At 57.8% G+C, this 21,616-nt stretch overlaps 2 protein-coding genes across 8 annotated transcripts in view; one reads left to right on the top strand and one right to left on the bottom strand.

Annotated features, from left to right (window-relative positions):
- Positions 1-614: 614 nt before the first annotated feature.
- Positions 615-7,381, bottom strand: CINP (cyclin dependent kinase 2 interacting protein). 2 transcript variants are annotated; one of them, XM_055133492.1, is made up of 5 exons: positions 7,267-7,381; positions 4,891-5,059; positions 4,143-4,272; positions 2,473-2,602; positions 615-1,450 (listed from the first exon to the last, which is right to left on the bottom strand). In XM_055133492.1, the coding sequence occupies exons 1-5, from the start codon at positions 7,271-7,273 to the stop codon at positions 1,248-1,250; spliced, it is 639 nt and encodes a 212-aa protein (XP_054989467.1). In that variant the 5' UTR covers positions 7,274-7,381; the 3' UTR covers positions 615-1,247. The 2 variants fall into 2 exon arrangements, with proteins under 2 accessions (XP_054989467.1, XP_054989466.1); XM_055133491.1 differs by lacking the exon at positions 7,267-7,381 and adding an exon at positions 5,271-6,954.
- TECPR2 (tectonin beta-propeller repeat containing 2) overlaps positions 7,370-21,616 on the top strand; it is a 65,707-nt gene continuing 51,460 nt past the window's right edge. For 4 of the 6 annotated variants that reach the window (XM_055133486.1, XM_055133485.1, XM_055133484.1 and 1 more), the window contains exons 1-2: positions 7,370-7,501; positions 14,928-15,206. In XM_055133486.1, coding sequence (XP_054989461.1) covers positions 14,988-15,206 — 219 coding nt within the window. In that variant the 5' untranslated portion in view covers positions 7,370-7,501; positions 14,928-14,987. Of the gene's footprint in view, positions 7,502-14,927; positions 15,207-19,874; positions 20,111-21,616 lie in introns of those variants that run through there. The other 2 variants (XM_055133488.1, XM_055133487.1) reach the window with 2 other exon arrangements.

The following is a 21,616-nucleotide window of genomic DNA, read 5'->3' as shown; positions in this document are numbered from 1 at the left end:
GGGACCCGGCTGTACCTGGCCTCCCTCTCCAGCCCTAGAGGGAGTAAAACTGTTGTTGTGTGGCCACGTGTGTTGGCGCTCACTGGTCACTCCTGGCGGGCTCTGGGAAGCATACACCATGTTAAGGCTGGACCCCGGACACGCCGCACGCAGGCACGTGCTCTACCCGCTGTTATCACCCTGGCCCTGCTCAGGGACCTACAGGGTGTCGGGACTTGAGCCCAGGTCGGTCATGTGCAGAGCGGGCACTTGCGCTAGCAGCTCTGCAGGCCCCGAGAGGGAGTGGAGAGGCTACAGTTTAATGGTATGGGGTGCAGGGATCAAACCCAAGTGGGCTTCATGCCAGGCAAGACCCTCACCCACTGGAGGATCGCTCTGCCTCCCTCTCCTTCCCCTCTGTCCTGATGACCAGGGTCACACACTTGGTCACGCTTTCTTGGGAGTGACACAATTTTTTGTTTTGTATTTTTGGTCACACCTGGTTGTGCTCAGGGCTTACTCCTGGCGGTTCTCAGGAGACCATATGGGGTAACCGGGATCGAACCTGGGTTGGCTGCGTGCAAGGCGAGTGTCCCACCCACTGCAGAACTGCTCCAGCCCCGACACACTTGTAATTCACTGACAGAAGCTTTTATTCATCCGTTTCTGTGGGGGCCGACACCTGGGATCGAACCCAGGGCCGTGAGCTGTCACAGAGCCCCGCCCGCCCTGCACTGCTGGCAGCCTAGCACGTGCTCTCTGGGCATCGCCGCCTTTGGTCTCGGCGCTCAGAGCAGTCACAGCGGGGCCGTGCGTGCACAGCTCCTGCCGTGGAACCCGAGAACAGGACCTCTGCGGAGCAGCGTGGCAGGACCCGCCCGGCCTTGCGCTCCCAAGGCGGCCCCGCCGCAGCGTTTCAACAGCTGTCATACCACACGAGAACACCCCACGCCAGCAGACAAGCACGGAGTGGAAGCAGCACACTCGAGCAGTCCAGGAGACAGCGATCGGCAGGCCTGGAGTTCACGCACACCCCGAGCGCGGCCCGCGGGGCCCGGGGCCTCTGGCAGTCTCCCGAGCATGGGGCTCACGGGGTCCATCCCCAGCAGCCCCCAGAGCGGAGCTCCCGGGGGCCCGGTGGCCTGGAACAGTCCCCGAGCAATGCTCCCGGTGGCCCGTCTCCAGCAGCCCCCAGCGCGGGCTCAGGACGCCCGGTGGCCCGTCTCCAGCGGCCCCCAGCGCGGGCTCAGGACGCCCGGTGGCCCGTCTCAGGACGCCCGGTGGCCCGTCTCCAGCAGCATGCCCTCCAGCTGCAGCACTGCGTCACTCTCCAGGTAGGGCTGGTGCAGCCACATGGACAGGAAGCTCAGGACCAGGTCGCGGTTGGAGGTGTGGGGCAGCCCCTCACAGATGGCGCGTTTCAGGAGCAGCTCCTTTGTGTACATGGCACAGAGTGTGTGGGCCACGGTGTCTGCAGGGGACAGGACCGCCGTCAAGAGCAGGACTGCCAGGGTGGGCCCACACGCTCCCTGCAGAGAGGCCGCCAGGCACTGCTCCTCAGACAGAGCAGTCACTCCTGGGTCCCGGTGAGGAGGCTGAGAAGCTCTAGAGCCTTCTACGCAAGCCTGCGGGATCTCTCTCCACTGACCTCACCACAGCCGCTGCTGCTTCTGCTGTGGGGCCACTCTGGGCACGCACGCCCGGCGGTGCAGAACAGCCTGGGCTCCACCCACGCCAGAAGCAGCACCCTTCTGAGCTATCTCCATGGCCCCCCAATTTACTTAAAAAAAAAAAAAATTTTTTTTTCTGTATATTTATTCATCACCTTCCACATGGATATTTAAAAAGCAATTTTACTAGTTTTAAAAATATCCAATTTACTTTTTTTTTTTTTTGCTTTTTGGGTCACACCCGGCAATGCACAGAGCTTACTCCTGGCTCTGCACTCAGAAATCACCCCTGGCAGTGCTCAGGGGACCATATGGGATGCTGGGAATTGAACCCGGGTCGGCCGCGTGCAAGGCCCTACCCGCTGTGCTATTGCTCCAGCCCCCCCAATTTACTTTTGAGTAAAACAAAAGCATGAGGCCAGAGCAATAGCACAGCAGGGAGGGCGCCTGCCAACCTGGGTTCAATTCCTTTATCCCACACGGTGCCCTGAGCAGCGCTAGGAGTAATCCCTGAGCACAGCGCCAGGAGTCATTCCTGAGTAGTTGGGTATGGCCCAAGAACAAAACAAAAAAGCAAATGAACAACAACAACGGAAGAAAAGCTAAAGCGCCATCATTCTTCCTTTACACAAAGGAAAACACAAAGCCGGCAAAGGCTCCTGTGTGTGGAGCAGGCGGAGTGCTGCCCACAGGAGGGGTGACAGCTGCGGCGGGCACCGTGGGCCCCAGTGACATCACCGCCCCCGGCTGCCTGTGCTGCCCGGTGCCAGTCTCACAGGACGGGCCTGCTGCCCCTTCTCCCCTGCCCAGAACAGCAACTCACAGAACTGGGCCGTGGGCCAGGTATCAAACATGGGGGGCCGTGTCCCCTCCGCCCCGTGATGGTAGTTTTCCAGCTCGCACACCCCTCTGGTCGTGGAAGTCAGCTTTTCCATTTTCACCTGTATTTTGGTCTGAAAAAAACAGGAATTTGTGACAGTATCACTCGGTGTCCACTGGGGCCAGGCCACACGTGGACACGTCCCGCTGCACTGCACAACTTGCTCTAGCAACAGCCCCAAGGCACGGGCGCAGGGGATGCTGGACGACCACCCCGGGGAGCTCTGTGAAGTCTGGTGAACAGACCGAACAGCCGCTACGATGGCAGGCGTTAAGTGGGAAGAGAGGAGAAATCTCTGTGAGAATCGCAATTCCTCACGCTTGCCCTTCGACCTTCAAGCACAAGCCAGCCGACTCCGGGGCCGCACGCGCTACATTTAGCTCACATGAATTTTTAAAAGCCTCCTCCCGCCTCTTCTGGGTCGATGTTCCACCCCGCGGTATCCTGAGAGGCACCTCACGGCTGGAAAATTCTCAAGGTTGCTGTGCCTGCGACCAGGAGCCCAGCCCGGCTCTCTCCTCCACCTTCTGCCGCAGTCACTCGAGGCCAGGTTGTTCCTGAGCCGATACGGCGGGAGAGGCTGGCCCCAGGCCACCGTGCCACACGCAGCGGCCCGCACGGGGAAGCTGAGGTGCGTGTGCTGTCGAGCCCGTTCCGCAGCCCACAGCACCGTCCAGACCAGGCGGAGAAGGCCGCCAGGCGTGGGCAGACACCCTTCGCCAAGGTCAGGTTTATTAAAGACAATGGAAGGGCTGGAGCGATAGCCCAGCGGGGAGGGCGTTTGCCTTGCATGCGGCCAACCCGGGTTCGATTCCCAGCATCCCATAGGGTCCCTCGAGCACCACCAGGAGTAATTCCTGAGTGCAGAGCCAGGAGTAACCCCTGTGCATCGCCGGGTGTGACCCAAAAAGCAAAAAAAAACAACGGAGGCCAGTCTGACAAACCGTCCCTGGGAAGGCTGGCGGGAAGTGGGAAAAGCCACTAAAGGTTCTTGACAGCTGCACATGGCCCAGAACCGAGCGAGAACTTGTTCCAAACGCTTTCATCACACTTGGGGATGGAGAGAGTACGGCGTGTAGGGCACACTACACACAGGGAAACCGGGCTCACTCCCTGGCACCCCGTAGGCTCCCCTGATCCTTGAGCGCAGAGGAGGAAGCCCTGAGCACGTCTGGGAAAAGGGCAAGCGGCAGAGAGCAAGAGCACACCTGCTGACGCAGAGCTACTCCGGGGCCAGACCACAGGCCCAGAACCTGGGGCCCGAGTGCAGGCAGCAGGACGAGGAAACCCCAAACTCACGTGACCAGGGCAGGTAAAAGAGCCCAGAGCCGGCACAGGTGCTGGCACCAGAGGGGGCACAAAGGCCTGGGTGGACCCGACGCCGTGCCAGCCGGACTATGTCCAAGATGGGAGGCGGGAGTAGCCCCTCCCCGTCAGGAGAAGCCTCAGCCTCGGGGCCCTCCTTCCTGAACCCCACCCGCCAGCCTCACTGCGAGGCCATCACACACGCTGCATGGAGGGGCAGTCCACGCTGCCCACGTCCTCCCAAGCTCCGAGCATCTGCAAGACCAGCACCGAGTGGACAGTGACGGCAGTAGCCCAGGTGTTCTTACCAGCCCGTCCAGGGTGGCCTGCAGCTCCTCACACAGCACCTCCAGCTCCTTAGAATATTCTGGAAACACTGTCTCTGCATTTTCAGCGTAAGACGGGCCTCCGCCCTCTAACTCTATCTTGTCTTTATCCCTGGACAGAACAGAGAAGTCACTGTGAGTTGCTTTGTGCGGCGAGGGCCAGGGGAAAGGCCATGTGCTCAGAGCCCAGCCACTGGCTGCTTGAGATCACTGCAGCAAGAGGGAGGCCCCACGGGAAGACTGAGGGGAACAAGGAAACTTCAAGAGTCCTGGACAGCACCCAGCCCCCGCCATGCAGAGGCGGATCAGCTTTCCAGGGGCCCAGCCTCCACCAGGTCACCTGCCTCCCTGCTGTGTGTCCCTGCTCCTTAATTAAGGCCCGCCCCTCTCTCCATCTCCTGCGAATCTGCCCACTAACACGCCAAACACTTGATTAGGTTCCTCACTGCCACGGCTGGGACTAGGGTGGAGGCTGGACCTCTGCTGTCGAAAGCATCCTCTGGGCTCGGCCTGGGACCCGGCTCTGTCAGCACTCAGGGGGTGCTGCCAGGACCCTCGGCACTGTCAGAAGGTGGGGTGGACGCGGTCAACCGCAGCCTCCCCGGCAAACAGCAACCGCTCAGACGCCGTGTCCCCGAGTCGCTTCCCAGCCATCACACACTTTATTTTCCTAACTCCAGGGTCTCTGTCTTCCCCCTTTCATAGGCAACATGGTTCTCCGAGTACTCACAGTAAACTGAGCTTCAGGTTGGCAATACTGTTTGCAGTAGCAAACCCCTTGTCATTGAGGGTTTCCCATTTCAGGATTAAATTATGCCAGTCGGCAGCATTGTCCTTGAGTTTTCTAGCACTCACAGATAAGACAGGTTTTCTGGGCGTTGCGCTTCCAAGAGTTTTCGCTGAAAAGAGGTAAAATAAGCAGAATTGTTACAAAACTCATGTTCTTGGTTATGAGGAAAATGTTACCTTTCAATAGTAAACGTCTCTGAAATGTTGCTGCAACGGGAATATTCCAAACCGAGAAGTGTACATGGACATGAAGTTTCTGGAGTAATACTTTTTGCAGGGTGGGAACTTTGGGCCACACTTGGAGATGTTCAGGGGCTATACCTGGCTCTTTACTCAGAAGTGACCACTGGAGTCTTGGTACATTCATTTGGGAAGCGGGGGCCGGGGGGGCGTCTCAGAACAGACCCAACAGGACTAGGAGAGGCCTGGCGCATAGCAGAGTCTGGCGGAGTCTTCCCAGCACTGGGTGCCAGAGTCAGCACCAGCACCCGGCCACCAGTGTGGGTCCTTCCTGCCCCCACCTGGATGCCTAGGCAAGTCCAGGCTGCCACTGGTTCCCCTGCTGCTGACCCCTTCCTTGGGTTCAAGCAGAGCAGCTCACAGGACCCAGGGGAACAGGTCACTGAAAATCAGGAGAGGTTTGCAGTCAACTCAGGGCAGGAAGCATGGGAGAAAGGGGTGAGGAGGGTGAGGAGGACAGACCTGCCCCCTGGCCACCGCTCTCTCCCACCGACCCGGAAACTCCCCCTCCAGGGGTGTTGGGGAGGGGGCAGTCTTGGCAGTGCTCAAGGGACAACGGGGTGCTGGGATCAAACCTGGGGCTCCTGCATAAGAAGCCCCTCAGTCCTCTGGGCCGCCTCCCGGGGCCCGAGTTCTGCGTGGACTCCACGGCCTGGCTGTAACCAGCCAAGCCACTGGCCACTGGTGACTGAGGGGGCCTCCGCTCCCCCTGCAGGAGAGTCCAGCCCTCCAGTCCAGGTCCGGGTCCCCTGGCAGCCAGTCCTGCCCTTGGGCAATTCGACCATCCAAGGGCACCTCATGGGCTCCCCTGAGCACCGCCAGGAGCTGATTCCTTAGCGCAGAGCCAGGGGTTACACCTGAGCCAGGTATAAACCCCAAACAGAACAAAATAAAAAAGCGTCTCACACATAACAAAGACAATTTTAGCACCTTCACTTAGGCTAGCCCACGGGACAGAGCCACAATCACAGCCCTCTTATCAGGGGTGGGGGGCTCCGCCTAGCAGTGCTCAGGAGCTATTCTTGGCTCTATGCTCAGAAGTGACCCCTGGCAGTGCTCGAGGGAACACATGTGGTGCCTGGGTCAAACCAGGGTGAGTGGGATGTAAGACAAGCGTCTGAAGTCACACGCCACCTCTCCGGCCACATCACTGTCATTCTCCCGCAAGTCCTGGCCCTCGGTTCTGGCGCGCCCACTTCCGTCCCTTCCTCTGTGCTGCACAAACACTGACTCGGACTTGGAACGTCACCTGCTTTACTCCGAGCGTCCCCCTGGGCTCGGCTCTCGGGCTGCTGAGCAAGCCTTGCTGGGGAGGGGCCAGCCCGGGCCACTCTCAGACAACTCGCTCTCCAGAAGCGGAGAACAATGGGGTGAGGATGCCTTAGACGGGGAGCACGAGAGAAGGGGCCACAGAGGGGCATCGTGTACCTGACGAGAGGGAGTGTCAGGGATGCAGAACCACGCCACCAAGGAAGGCCCTGGGTTACATCGCAGGGGACACACGAGCGCGCGCGCGCACACACACACACGCGCGCACGCACACACATTCACACAGGCCCAGGACACACATACAAGAAAAGGGGAGTTGGCAGTTAAGTCGCACAGTTAAGGTTCTTGAGGCAGCTGGGACCTGTCTGACCCCTCCCACCACACAGGGTCCCGGTACCCCGCCAGGAGTCAGCCCTGAGCGCCCCCAAATAACGCCAGTGTGTCATGTAACGGGCAGCAGAGGGCGGTGCTGAGGCGGCTGCGAGGCCACCCGCAGGCCCAAGTGGGAAGCTCGGCGTCAGTCTCGGAGCACGGGAACAGGAGAAACAAGACCTGGCGCAGTACAGGGTCGTCCCGGCGCCTGGGGGCCACACTGGCCTGCGGACCCCCCGCCTGTCCACGATCTCGGGACTCCTCTCCCCCAGGGGGGCCCCGACTCCTCGCCCCGCGGGCTCCCAGCGCGCACTGCGGAGCCTGCTCCGTCCTGCTCCCGTGAGGGGCTCCGGCCAGTGCCGGCCCCCTGCCCGCGCCTCCCCGCCGGCGAGCCGCCCCGCGAGCCCCGCTCCGCCCGTCCCGCTCCCGCGCGTACTCGCCATGCGGCCCGCAGGGATCCCGGGAAGGAGACCCGCGGCCCCGCCCCGGAAGGGGCGTCACTTCCGGCCCGCCCCCCGCAGCCGGCCGCTCTAGCCCCCGCGGGAGCGCGGCCGCCCCCGGAGGCCGGCCCGTCGTCCGGGGAACCGGCTCCCGGCAGCCCGCGCGGCCCAGCCCAGCCCCGCCTCTCCGGCCCGGCTGGGCCGACGAGTCCGGAGGGGCCGCGGCGGGAGGTGAGTCCGGCGCCCCGCGCCCCTGTCTCGGCTCCCGCGCCCGGCCGCCCCGCCGAGCCTAGCGCCCCCGGCCCCCGCGCCTCGCCCCCTCGGCCCGGCCCCCAGCGCGCCAGCGCCGCACCCCTCGGCCCCTTAGCCCCTCAGCGAGCTCTCCGTGCCTCACCCCAACCCCTCGCCCTCGGCCCTCGGCCCGCAGCCCGCAGCCCCTCAGCCTCTCAGCCCCTCAGCCCCTCAGCCCCTCAGCCCTCAGCCCCTCAGCCCCTCAGCCTCTCAGCCCTCAGCGCCTCTGTCCCTCAGCCCCTCAGCCCCTCAGCCCCTCAGCCTCTCAGGCTCTCAGCCCTCTGCCCCTCAGCCCTCAGAGCCGGTGTCACCCCTCAGCCCCTCAGCGCCTCAGCCCCTCAGCCCCTCAGCCCCTCAGCCCCTCAGCCCTCAGCCCCTCAGCGCCTCACCCCTCAGCCCCTCAATCCCTCAGCTCCTCAGCCCCTCAGCCTCTCAGTCCCTCAGTCCCTCAGTCCCTCAGTCCCTCAGTCCCTCAGCTCCTCAGCGCCTCTGTCCCTCAGCCCCTCAGCCCCTCAGCCCCTCAGTGCCTCAGAGCCTCAGTCCCTCAGCCCCTGAGCGCCTCAGCCCTTGTCGCGACTTTCCCGGCCGGCCGGCCAGTGGCCAGCGCGACCCGGGTGCCCCTGCGACCCCTGGAGCACCCAGCGGGGCCTCCCCGCGCACCGCGCCGCCGGCGCCCCCGAGCTGCTGCCCCGCCGGGCACCGGGCAGGTGGCGCGTGCAGGTGCCACGTCCGCGGGGTGTCCGGGAGCCAAGGCGGAGCCGCCCGCCACCCCCGCGTCGTTCAGAGCTGTCGCTGCTGCACCCCGAGGCGGGCAGAGAGTGGGGGCGCGCCTGGCTTGACTTCCAGCTGGCTCGGGTCTTGTGAGCGCCCAGGGAAGAGCCCCAGAGAGCCCCAGGCCCACCCGGGTCCCCGCCCCCCCTCCCCCCCGCGACTCCCTTGGCACCCGCCCGCACCCCGCCGCAGTGCTTGATGAGTCTCCTGGCTTTTTTGGGTGCCCCGCCACATGCCATGTGCGCACATCCAGCAGGCTCGTGGGTGCCAGGGTGGGCGGACAGTCGCTTCTGGGCTCCAGGGCGCTCAGCCGGCGGAGGGGCCGCTTTTGCAGCCTGGCGTGAGGAACGGGGGGGACTGTCCATGGTGCCCTGTTCTGTGGCTACGCTGCCTTTGCCCCCTGCCCGCAGCGCCCGTGCCCTTTCTCTCCGACAAGTCACATGGCACCGCCGCTTCTGTTTGGACAGAAGCTTGGGGAGTTCGCGCCCACTCGGAAAAATGAGGCATTGACCGGAACCAGTTTCCACCCATTAAAACCGAACCCTTACCCAGAAACACCCCAAACTGTCGTCCTTACCTGGGGCTCCACTCCACGTTTCTCGTTCCTGGGCTGCGGTGGTGTGAAGAGTCGAGGGGTGTTTGGACTTGGCTGTGAGAAGCGTGGGGTCTGGAGGACCGTCCCTGGACCTTTGTTTCTGTCTTTCCCCAGCCAGAGGCTGTGAGGGCCCCAGGTCAGCGAGGCTGGAGCTGGGTTTGGAATGAATCACCGCCTGTCAAGCGGGCTCTCTCTGGGCCATGGTTGGCCCAACTGCAGGCTAATATCTGTGTTCCAAGCATGCATGCGGTGAACAGGGCGGAGCTGTGGCCGTGATGTTTTGTAGATTTGCTTCATTTTGTGCTTTTCCTCTGAGTCTCTGAAGGGGTCCCTGGGATCGGAGTGGGGCTCCATGAACTTGAGGTGTGGGCTGCGCCACTGAGCTCCACCCCAGCTTCCAGTGCGTTGCGGACTTAAGGTATTTGCAGCGTACGTCTGTACTATTGCGCGTCAGGGAAGCTCTGTGCATGCAGAGAAACAGAGGTTTCTGGGCCGGAGAGAGGACAGTGGGTAGGGCACTTGCCCTGCACATGGCCAACCTGAGTTCTGACCGCTGGCATATATGGTTCCCTGCCCTCCCCCCACTCCCTGCCAGGAGTGATCCCTGAGCACAGAGCTAGGAGTAAGACCTGAGTACCCCTGGGTGTGGTACTCAGGGGTTACTCTGAGTACCACATGAAAACGAAAGCGAAACCAAGGAAAACAAGCATTTCTGTGAGGCAGGAGAGACTTCTCAGTACGTAGGAGCTTGGGATCTGGAGGGGCTCCCGGTTACCGGGAGGTAGGCAAATGGGAAGGCACTCTGGCAGCCACACGGCCCTCATGTGCCCGGGGCTACCGCAGGCCCCCTGTGCCCACTGAGCTGCAAGCTGCCTGGCTTCCCTCTGGGACTGAGGGCACCGGCACCACAGGGCGTGTGGCCTGGGAAGTGGCAGATATCTGGAAGTGAAGCAACTGCCTCTTTCTGCTTTCTGCTCGGGGTCAGCAGGAAGACTATGACCCTTTCATAGCAGGGTCGCAGCCTAGCTTTGAAAACAGGTGGTTCAGGGGGGTGGCGGGAGGGAAGTGGGGCCATTGGTGGGAAATGCACAGGGTGAGGGGTTGGGTATTGGAATGACTGAAGCCCAATCAGGAACCATCTTATAACTGTGTATCTCATTCAGTAAAAAAAAAGGGGCAACACAAACAAAAAAATAGATGGTTCCAGGGGACGATGGCTGTTGTTACTGTCTGCAGGGCTGGAAGAGTTAGGTTTGCCTCTTCTGGGGTCACACGTGCCGAGGTCTGCAGTGGAGCCCGTGTGTGGTAGCTGAGCCTAGCTCCCCTGCGCTGGACCACTGGGCCACGTGTGTTTGGGATAGGTTTGCTGAGGAAACATGGGCCCTCAGTTCTCTGGTAGAGGCAGGCCTTGGAGTAGGATTGTTGGTCATGGGCCAGAGGGACCGTTGAGGGGTCAAGGTGCATGTCATGGCTGTTGTAGGTTCAATCCCCAGCATCTCACGGTCCCCTGGGCCCTTCCAGGAGCCATCCCTGAGCCGCACTGGGTGTGGCTCTCCTCCCCCCACCCCACTCCCTGCCCTCTCCTGTTAAAAGAAGGAAAAAATTGCTGGGTCACAGGTGACTCTCACTCCCCGGAGCTGCCTGACTTCTCCGCGGTGGCAGTGTCCCTGTTCCCACCAGCACTGTGCAGGTTTCTCCGCTCTCGTGATCCTGTCTGTCCGTGTTTGTGAGGAGCTTCTCGAAGTTTTGTTTTCGCTTCCTGCGGATTAACAGTGGAGAGCATCAGTCTAGAGGCTGTGTGTCACGCAGGTCTGCTTTGAAGTGTCTGTTCACATTCCGTGCCTGTGAAGGTTTTTATTTGGTGGCTGAGTTTCAGGAGTTCGCTTTTATCACCTGTGATGTGAGGGGTTTTGGCACCGGCTGAGGCGTGGGAGCAAGGATCTAGGGCAGGTGGGGCTGTGGGAGCACCTGGGTGCTGGGGAGAGCCCAGGCCTGGTGCCCAGCCCAGGGGAGAAGGCCAGGTGTCAGGTTGCTTAGGAAATGGAGCTGGAGGATTGGCTGTTGGAGGAGAGAGGAAAGGAGAAGGCAGCCTGAGCACACGGAGGCCACCTCAAACAATTTGGACTGAAATTGGATTGTGCTGTCTGTGGTCAGCCACAGAATTGTGATCTTTGTTGTTTGGTGTGGATTGAGTAGGGGGTCCCCAAGCAGTGGGAACGCAGGGACCACTCCTCAGCAGGCAGGGCAGTGCTGTGGTCTGGAGGGCAGTGCGATTTCCCCCACCCCCATAGCTATTCCCCCCACACAGTGCGGCGGTCTCACGCTGCAGGGCTGTTCCCCACAGAGCTGGGGTCTCACAGTGCAGGGCTGTATCCCCTATAGCGCTGGGTCTCTCAGTGTAGGGCTATTCCCCCACAGGGCTGGGGTCTCTCAGTGTAGGGCTATTCCCCCCACAGGGCTGGGCTCTCACAGTGCAGGGCTGTTCCCCACAGGGCTGGGGTCTCTCAGTGTAGGGCTATTCCCCCACAGGGCTGGGGGTCTCTCAGTGTAGGGCTATTCCCCCACAGGGCCGGGGTCTCTCAGTGTAGGGCTATTCCCCCACAGGGCTGGGGTCTCTCAGTGTAGGGCTATTCCCCCACAGGGCTGGGGTCTCTCAGTGTAGGGCTATTCCCCCACAGGGCTGGGGTCTCTCAGTGTAGGGCTATTCCCCCACAGGGCTGGGGGTCTCTCAGTGTAGGGCTATTCCCCCACAGGGCCGGGGTCTCTCAGTGTAGGGCTATTCCCCCACAGGGCTGGGGTCTCTCAGTGTAGGGCTATTCCCCCACAGGGCTGGGGGTCTCTCAGTGTAGGGCTATTCCCCCACAGGGCCGGGGTCTCTCAGTGTAGGGCTATTCCCCCACAGGGCTGGGGTCTCTCAGTGTAGGGCTATTCCCCCACAGGGCTGGGGGTCTCTCAGTGTAGGGCTATTCCCCCACAGGGCCGGGGTCTCTCAGTGTAGGGCTATTCCCCCACAGGGCTGGGGTCTCTCAGTGTAGGGCTATTCCCCCACAGGGCTGGGGGTCTCTCAGTGTAGGGCTATTCCCCCACAGGGCCGGGGTCTCTCAGTTTAGGGCTATTCCCCCACAGGGCTGGGGTCTCTCAGTGTAGGGCTATTCCCCCACAGGGCTGGGGGTCTCTCAGTGTAGGGCTATTCCCCCACAGGGCCGGGGTCTCTCAGTGTAGGGCTATTCCCCCACAGGGCTGGGGGTCTCTCAGTGTAGGGCTATTCCCCCACAGGGCTGGGGGTCTCTCAGTGTAGGGCTATTCCCCCACAGGGCCGGGGTCTCTCAGTGTAGGGCTATTCCCCCACAGGGCTGGGGTCTCTCAGTGTAGGGCTATTCCCCCACAGGGCTGGAGTCTCACAGTGCAGGGCTGTTCCCCCACAGTGCTGGGCCTAGGGGCAGTGCTTGAAGTCTTCCTTGGCTTGTGGTGCCCAGGGTCAAACTTGGATCTGGGGCATCAGAAAAATCTCTCCTAACCTTTGGACTATCTCCCCAAAGCCTAAAATGTGATTTTTATTTTTTGGAGGGGGGCACACTCAGTGGTGCTCAGGGGTTATTCTTGGCTCTCCATTCAGGAATCACTCCAGGCGGTGCGCAGGGGACCATATGTGATGCCAGGGATCCAATCTGGGTCAGCCACGTGAAGGCAAACATCTTACACTCTGTACTGTCGCTCCAGTCCCAGGATGTGATTATTTTTAATCCTGCTGAAGCCCTGCACTCCCTTCTTACATATTTTGTAGTTGATTTGGTTCTTATTATCATTGGGCCAAGACTATGGTCTAGAACAACCATTCAGACCCCTTGAGTTGGAGCCAGAGAGAGCGTAAGGGGCAAGCGCTTGCCTTGCAAGTGACCGACCCTGGTTCCGTCCCTAGAACTGCCTGCAGTCCCTCAGACACTGCTGAGTGTGGCCCAAAACCAATAAAGAATTGAAAAATCTCAAATATTGTGAACTACTTTATAAAATTTTTAAAAACTACCAAAAACAAACAAAAAGGAATTTAAAAAATCTCATCACGCAGCCCAGGACAGCTTAAAGATTGGTGAACACGTGCTCGAGAGGCCCAGGTTCAATCCTGGCACCCAGGGTCCCCTGTGCGATGCTGGGGGTGCCTAGGGCTGGAACTGGATATAGCCCCTGCCCATGGTGTGGCTCAGAAGCCCAAGCCAGAAGGTTCCGGCACGGCACGCCTGTGAGCTGTGTTAGTTCCTGCTGCTGCCTGCCCGCTGATGGGTCCCTCTCCCAGGGCCCCTCCGGCCTTACTTCCGAGCAGGAGTGTGGGGTGGATCAGCTGTCCGGAGTCGAGGTGCTGCCCACTGAGCTCTGTGGTTACTTAGCATGTTCACTGGCTTCCACGGGCCTCTGCTCTTCCCGCTGTCACTGTCATTTGGGCCTGGAGGGTGCTGGGGTGTGCCGGGTGGTCTGAGGGGCTTCCTGCACCCTGTTATACCCGCGGTGTTTGGGTGCTGAGCGAATGTCCGGTCAGCCACAGTCACAGTGCCTGAGTGCTGGCCTGCACTCTCCTGCTCGGTTGTTGGGGACACTTTCCTCACACCCGGGCAGGCCTGGGCTCTTCCATGCTAGGATGGCCGTCGGCAGCCCAGAGTGTCACTGTCCTCACAGTGTCCTTGTGTCCCAGACTCACCGGGTTGGCCTGAGGGCCATTGTCTTTTCCTCTGGTGGCCGGGTGCTGTGGGCCCTGCACAAACCCAGGTCTCTGCTGCATTGTGTCACCTTGGGCAGCTCCAGCCCCTGATACCTCCTGCTAGAGGCGGGGCTGCCAGTGCCCAGCTTTGCCCCTGCTGACCCTGCCCCTTGCCGCCTTAGCTGTCTGGGTGGGAGAAGGAGGACTCTGAGAGGGCGAGGAAAGGGGGACCAGCCTCGAGCCTCCTCGCCTGCCTGCCGCCGTCACTTGTGCCTTCCCCACACTTCCTGTTAGTGGCCATTGGCGTTTATCACTTCCTGAGCACTTCTATCAGCTTGACCCTTTTCTGGGTGCCGGTGCCAGAGGGGTGACGGGGCACCCAGCACACCAGCAGGGTTGCCTGAGCAGGCTTGTTTGCTGTGGAGGGGGAGGAGGGGAGTGGTAAGTGCTGTGGGGGTGGCTGCTGAGGGGCTTCCTGCGGGGACCCCGTTCCAAGCCAGGGAGTGAGGTGCTCCCAGAGCCAGACTTCCAGCCTACCAGCTCCTGCTCCCTGCTAGGGAAAGGGCACGGACGCAGGGAGGAGCCCAGCTCAGCCCGAGACCCTCTGCCCTCAGCTCCTCCTTCATCTTACCCGGAAGGGTGTGCGTGAGCCAGAGCACCGCAGACTATGGCACGGCCCTCGGGGAGAACACAGGGACACTGTGCCAGCCCGGCTCTGAGGGTTGCAGGGCTGCTGGTGGCGCCAGAAGGTGTTTCTCACCCACTCAGCATCACGAGCAGATTTCTCGGCCAGCTCCCTGGGTGCCGAGCCACGCCCGCTTCCCTCCTTGCTGCCTCCTGGTGGAGCTTCCCCCTTTCCCACACCCACCGGGCTGCTCTCTCAGATCCCCTCAGATCATTGTCTGGTGACAGCCTGCTTGTCCCACTGTTTCTCAGTGTAAGCTACAGGGCCCTGGACATGTGAAGAGCGTCTTGGATTAAAATGCTCAAAAGTCATCTTCCTGCTTGTTTGGGGCCCACACTGGCAGTGCACAGGGGCTGTTCCTGGTGGTGTTCTGGGAACCTGTGGTTCAGGAGGTCAAATCTGTGCCTCCTGCATCAAGTGCACTATCTCTTTGGGCTCTCCCCCGCGCCCTCAACATGAGCTTTATGATGCCTGCTTTTCTTTCCTGATTTAATTAAACTCTAGCTCTGTGTGTGTGTGTGTGTGTGTGTGTGTGTGTGTGTGTGTGTGTGTGTGTGTGTGTGTGTGTGGTTTCTCTTGGGCATGAGCAGACATTCAGAGGTGCTCATGCCTCATTTCGCCCCAGGTGCCCGGATGCCAAGAAAACACCTTTCCTGCCTGAAGACCCCTGGCGGAGGGCTGGGCCATGGCGTCCCCACCAGAGCCCGTCACGTTTCGAGAATTCTGTCCTTTGTACTATCTGCTCAATGCCATCCCCACAAAGATCCAGAAGGGCTTCCGCTCGCTGGTGGTGTACCTCACGGCCCTGGACGCCAGCGGGGACTACATTGCCGTGGGCAGCAGCATCGGCATGCTTTACCTGTACTGCCGCCACCTCAGCCAGATGAGAAAGTACAACTTTGAGGTGAGTCCTGCTCTTCTGCATGCCTGGGCCACGCCTCCTGGGGCTGCTCAGACAGGGCACACCCCTTTCATGTCGCCTTTCCCAGGGATGGAAGCAGCGGTTTGCTTACCCTTCCGACCGCTGAGAGGATGTTTTAAGGTGTGAACGTAACAGAAACCATCATTTCTGAAAGCACTCTGCCTCGCTCTCTTACTCTCTGCTGTGGTCTTCTCTTGCATCAGACTACTTCTGGGGGGCACACAGCTGATGTTCTTGCCCTTCTGTTTGCCTCGTTAGGCACTCCGGTGTCTGGTAGGAGGTGGGCACCGTCTCCAGCTCCACTTGCTTGGGCTGCGGTAGCTCTCCGTTCTGAGGCCCTGGCTTCTGTGACCAGCCTGTGGCTTTTACTGCCAAGCCTTGTGGGGCTCTGCTCTCTGCTCTGGGGCTTTTGTGTTTAAGGGAAACATCAATACTTTAATGATTAAAGTCCTGGGGTTTTCATATCTTTGGGGGATGGGGTATACCTTGGCAGTACCCGTGCTTGCTAGTCTGTAGCACCATGCCTTGAACCTGGTCAGCTGTGCTCAAGGCCAGCATCTGACTTGCTGTCTTGACTCTCCAGGGTGGGGCCCAGGTAGGCCATTCTCCAGCCCATCCCCTAATGTCCTCACTTAAAGTTGATTTTTTGTCAATCTCCATATTTAATTTGAAACAACAAAAACCGGGGCTGGAGTAATAGTGGGTAACAGTGGGTGGGGCACTTGCCTTCCACCTGGCTGACCCAGGTTTGGTCCCTAGTACCCCATAGGATTCCTTGATCCCTGGGTGATCCCTGAGTGCAGAGCCAGGAGTAAGCCCTTAGTACTGCTGAGTGGGTGTGGAACAAAAGTTAAAAAAGAAAAAAGAAAAGAAAGCTCTGTAAGACAAGGACTGTCAACGCCAGGGCCAGGGAGATAGTGCAGGGGGCACTTGCCTTGCTTGCAGCAGAGCCTGGTTTGCTTCCTGGCACTGCCTCGGGCTCCCCAAGTATCTCCAGGGGTGACCTCCAGGCAGAGTGGGGAGTAGGCCCAGAGCACGACCGGGTGTGCCGATTTCCCTGGCCCCCCACCCACACAGACACAAGAAAAAAAAGAAAGATATTTTGTTTTTGTTTTTTTGTTGTTGTTTCTGGGCCACACCCAATGATACTCAAGGGTTACTCCTGGTTCTGCACTCAGGAATTACTTCTGGGTGCTCAGGGGACCATAAGGGATGCTGGAGACTGAACTTGGGTCAGCCACATGCAAGGCAAGCACCTTCCCCACTGTACTATTTCTCTGGCTCCTGAAAATTTCAGCTCTGGCTTTTTGTTTGGTTTATCTTTTTTTTTTTGCTTTTTGGGTCACACCCGGCAATGCACAGGGGTCACTCCTGGCTCTGCACTCAGGAATTATCCCTGGCGGTGCTCAGGAGACCATATGGGATGCTGGGAATCGAACCCGGGTCGGCTGCATGCAAGGCAAACGCCCTTCCTGCTGTGCTATCACTCCAGCCCCTGGTTTATCTTTTTATTATTATTATTATTATTTAGTGAGGGAAAGTTTGGGCTTGTTTTTTGTTTTTTGTTGTTTTTTCAAGGGCCTATTATATCTCTACAGGCCCCCCTTAAAGTTTTTTGCCCCAACAAAAATATCTCTTGAGAAAGAAGAAAAAACAGATATTCTCAGATGAAAGAAAACTCAGGAGATTTGCTGCCCTTTGTTTTAGAAAATAATTGTTTCAAGAAGTTCTTGTGATAAAACAACAGTGAGACCAAATGGAAACTTGGAACATCTGTAATGATGGAAGAACAACAGATAGAATAGATGATTTTAGCACTCCTAGTGCTCTACTCACTTTGAAAAATGTCTTTGTCTGGGGCGGGCTAAACCAGAGCGATGGTACAGTGTGGAGGGTGTTTGCCTTGCACATAGCTGACCCAGGTTCAGTGTCTGCAGGGTCCCCTGAGCACTGCCAGGAGTGATTCTTGAGTACAGAGCCAGGAGTAACTCTTGAGCATCGCCGGGTGTGAACTCACCCCTCCCCAAAAAAAGAAAATTAAAAAAAAAAATGTTTTTTTAAGTGTATTTGATAGGCAACAGAAAAAAAAAATGTAACATCATCTGAGTTTTCAGTGTGCAACTATATTTATAGGAGGGTGATGTATAATGGAATAGAAGGGACCTGTGTCCTGGTAAGGTTTTTACAGTTTGCTCAGAGGTAACACAGGGTAATCACTAAAAATATGGGTTCAGCCATGAGGCTGGAATGATAGTACAGAGGGTAGGCTGCTTGCCTTGCATGTGGCTGACCTGGGCATAATTCCTGGCATTCTATATGTCCTCACTCCCCAGCACCACCAGGAGTAACTCCTGAGCTTTACTGGTGTAGCCTAAAAAGAAAGAAAAAAATTGTACAGCATATCAAAAGATCACTATAGATAAATAATTGTGTGTGTGCGCGCGCGCGCGTGCGTGCGCGCTGGGGATTGAACCCAGGGTCTCTACCACTAAGCTAAATCCCTGATCCCCAAAATGGAATTTTGGGGGAGGGTTGTGGCCATACCTGTGGTGAGAAATATCCAGAACCACCTCTTTGTTGTCTTAGAGTCAACTCTATGACAAACTCAGGTCAAGGCCTGTGGGTTGACTCAGTGTCGAAAACACCTGCTCTGCAAACGTGAAGCTGGGAGTTTGATCCCTGTGGCTGCCCATGTATGCTGAGCCTGGTTCCGTTAGCTCTGGCACAAGGGGTGGGGAGAAAGACTCAGTTCAAGCATGTTGTCATAAAAGTAATTAGATAAAGAGAGGTGTGCGCGTAAACACTAACCAGAAGGAAGTCGGAGTGGTGGGAATAGTGTCAAAGTAGTCTTGTGAGTCAAGACAGAACCAGGCTGAAGAGCAGCGCTTCCTGGGGTAGGCTGTTGGCCAGGAAGCACAGCAGAGCTTGACCAAACTCAGAGCTGGACCATGGCTTTGGCCAAACCCGTGGCCAGTGATGTGAGGGAAAAGCAGCAGCCGCGTCTGTATGGGACGTGGTGCCCTGCTGGGTGTGAGTGGCAGGAGCCGCCTGCATCAGAGCTGAAGACCCTCTCTGCAGGGACTCTCCATGGCTGCCCTCGGTCATGCAGCACAGGCCACAGACCGGAGTCGAGCAGGCTCTCCGACCCTGTGTCTCACTGTTTTGTTTCTCACCTTAATTGGTGTCGAGTCTCCTAAGTGTACAAATCTCAAGTGAACACCTTGATGAACTGGCACCTGTGGCATCACTCAGTCAAGACACGGATTGTGTCCCGGGAGCCTCCTGTGCCCAAACCTGCTCCTCTCACTTCAGATGCCTGGGCTGTCACTCCCTCTACCACGGCCCTTGGTGTTCCTTAGTGCAGTGGGCCAAAATAAACCCATTTCATTTATTGCCATCTTATTTAGTTATTAGATTTTCGGATCACATGTGGCAATGTTCAGGGGTTACTCTTGGCTCTGCTCTAGGGGGTCACTCCTGGTGGGGCTCAGGGAACTATATAGGGTGTCAGGGACTTAACTGGGGTTGCCCATCTGCAAGGCAAGCACCCTACCTGCTGTACTATCGCTCTGGTTACACGATCATCTTTTTTTTTTTGCTTTTTGGGTCATACCTGGCAATGCACAGGGGTCACTCCTGGCTCATGCACTCAGGAATTACTCCTGGCAGTGCTCAGGGGACCATATGAGATGCTGGGAATGGAACCCGGGTCGGCTGCATGCAAGGCAAATGCCCTCCCCGCTGTGCTATCACTCCAGCCCCACGATCTCCATTTTATCCTCCCCAACACTCACCCCTCCTCACCATTTTTTTTTTGAAGTAAACAGATTTTATTTAGAGGTTTCTGAGGGAAGGAGGAAGGGATAAGTGGGAGAGAGAATAGTAAGAATAAGGCGCTCAAGAGAAAATGCGGGTTTCTCCAAGGGTGGAGAGAGCTCTATACACATCCTAGCACTGGACACAAAAGCATGAAAGTACACATCTCAAAGGGGGGGATGTGGGCGACACATGTGCTCGGGCACCACATGTGCTCGGCCACGTGGGCACAAGCAGCACATGGGCTCAGACAGCATATGCGCCCCCTCCTCACCATTTTTAAAAACTACACGGCCGTTTGTACAGCCACCAAACTAAAGTGACCCTTTGCTCAAGCGGGTACCAGTAACGTCTCCATTGTGAGATTTGGGTTATTATTATTATTTTTTGGGGGGTCACACCCAGCAATGCACAGGGGTCACTCCTGGCTCATGCACTCAGGAATTACTCCTGGCGGTGCTCAGGGGACCATATGGAATGCTGGGATTTGAACCCGGGTCGGCCGCGTGCAAGGCAAATGCCTTCCCTGTTGTGCTATTGCTCCAGCCCCTCCATTGTGAGAGTTGTTACTGTGAGGCCATTTGCATCTTTCCTTGAAAGTGACCCTTAAGTTAAAGAAATAAGAAATGCCTTCTGCCAGGTTGGTAGTTTCACCTGGACGGACAGCGTCTGACCTGACTTTGTGTGTTTGCCGTCGGAGGTTCCTGCTGAGTGCTCTGCATCAGGACAGGCTCCGCAGGGCTGCAGGGCTGGGGGCACCTGGTCCGAGGGAGCCCTGGTCTGGAAGGGGAACCTGGAAGCCTGTGTGTGTTCAGCTGCTTCTCCTTTACCCAGGGCCTTGAGAAGAGGAACCAGAACCCACGCTGAGCTGCCCGAGACTGTAAGGCACTTGTGAGCAGCCACTGAAGTAGCGAGCACAGACTCAGGGTGGCTGGCAGAGGGAGTAGGAAATGAAAGCTGCTCTTAGGAAGAACACGGATTTGGCGTCTGAAAGCAGAGCTGATGTCTGAATCATAAAACAAAGCTGTGGAGGATCATTTCTAAGGTTTCTATCATCATTAACTCTTGAGGTAGGGATAGAGAGTGGGCCAGAGGACGAGCAGGGTTTTATGGTTTGGGGGACACCCCCTCAGTGTTCAGGGTCTGTCCTGGCTTGTTGCTTTGGGGTCACTTCTGGGAGTTCTCGGGGTTAGAGTGGGGGATCCAATCCAAGCCTCCCTTTTCTGTCCCTTTAAATAATTTGGGATTCATTGATTGACTTTGGTGATCAGAATGTTTTGGAGGCCCAGCAGTGTGACTCAGTGGTAGAGCACCTGCCTGTGTATATGAGGCCTTGAGAGGGATCTGTCCCACGTTGCTGAGTGCAGCCGCCAGTGTACAGTGGCCGTGTGTGTGTGTGTGTGTGTGTATGAGAGAGAGACAGAGAGACAGAGACCCCTGGATTTCGTCACACAGAAGGGACAGGGAAAGAGGCATTGATCATACCCGCCCCAGCCCGGGCTTTGTTTGCCTGTTTGGCTTTCTGTCACCAGCTGTGAGACCCTAGAGATATGGCAGATATTTTTGTTTGGTTGGTTTTGGGGCCACACCTGGCAGTGCTCAGGGCTTTCTCCTGGCTCTGTCCTCAAAAGTGACCGACTTCGGGTCCCCCAGTTGGCCGGCGAGCACCTTCACTCCCGTGCTGTCTTCTGGCCCCACACAGGCGTTTTCCTCTCTCCAGCTGCTGCATCACTCGGGCAGCATCTGCATGGTGCAGTGTCACCCCAGCTTCTCGGCAGCCTGCCTGCTCACTCACTTGAACACAGGGCTTCCGCACACTATTTTGTTTTTGTTTGTTTTTGTTTTGTTTGGGGCCCACATCTGGCTGTGCTCAAGGCTTATTCCTGATGCTGAGCTTGGAGGTCTGAGCTTGGAGATCACTTCTCGTGGGGCCTGGGGGCACCATATGAGGGGCCAGGGATGGAACCTGGGTTGACCACATGCAAGGCAAGCATTCCATCTACTAGAGTATCTCACTTCCATACTCGAAATCCACAGAAGATTTAGACAGAGAAACCGGAGTCATGGTCTTTGATTCTTGGAAACCAGAACCTTTGAACTCAGATTCACAGTCTTTGAAAAGTGACAGCTGCATTAGTTTAGGGAAATTCTAAGATTTTATGACATAGTAAATTAAAATAGAAGTTAGCCCTGGGCCAGAGGTAGAGCTCAGTGGTAGAGCACATGTTTTGCATGGTCCTGGATTTGATCCCCAAGACTGAAAAGAGATAGGAACAGATACCTCTGAGATAGGGATAGATCCTGTGGGCCGTGGGGGAGGGGAGAGATTGGGATAGAAACCTGTGAGGGAGAGAGATAGGGATAGATACCTGTGTATGTGTGTGTGTGTGTGTGGGGGGGGGGATAGGGATAGATACCTGTAGGGGGAAGAGCTAGGGATATATAGCTGTGTTTGTGTGTATGTGGGGGGAGAGATAGGAATAGATTTTTGCTGGGGGGGAGATAGGAATAATAGATACCTCTGTGTGTATGTGTGTGTGTGTGTGTGTGTGTGTGTGTGTGTGAGAGAGAGAGAG

Source organism: Sorex araneus, chromosome 3, assembly GCF_027595985.1.
Source record: "Sorex araneus isolate mSorAra2 chromosome 3, mSorAra2.pri, whole genome shotgun sequence".
NCBI classification, from domain to species: Eukaryota; Metazoa; Chordata; class Mammalia; order Eulipotyphla; family Soricidae; genus Sorex; species Sorex araneus.
The sequence above is the reverse complement of the archived record's forward strand: the minus strand, read 5'-3'. Positions and strand labels throughout refer to the sequence as shown.

Excerpts from the sequence above, each read along its gene's own strand:
- CINP (XM_055133491.1), bottom strand. The coding sequence starts at position 5,316 with ATGAATGTACCAAGACTCCAGTGGTCACTTCTGAGTAAAGAGCCAG. Across the intron at positions 2,603-4,142 it reads AGGCCACCCTGGACGGGCTG|ACCAAAATACAGGTGAAAAT; the intron begins GTAAGAACACCT and ends TGTTTTTTTCAG. Across the intron at positions 1,451-2,472 it reads CTGGCCCACGGCCCAGTTCT|ACACCGTGGCCCACACACTC; the intron begins GTGAGTTGCTGT and ends TGTCCCCTGCAG.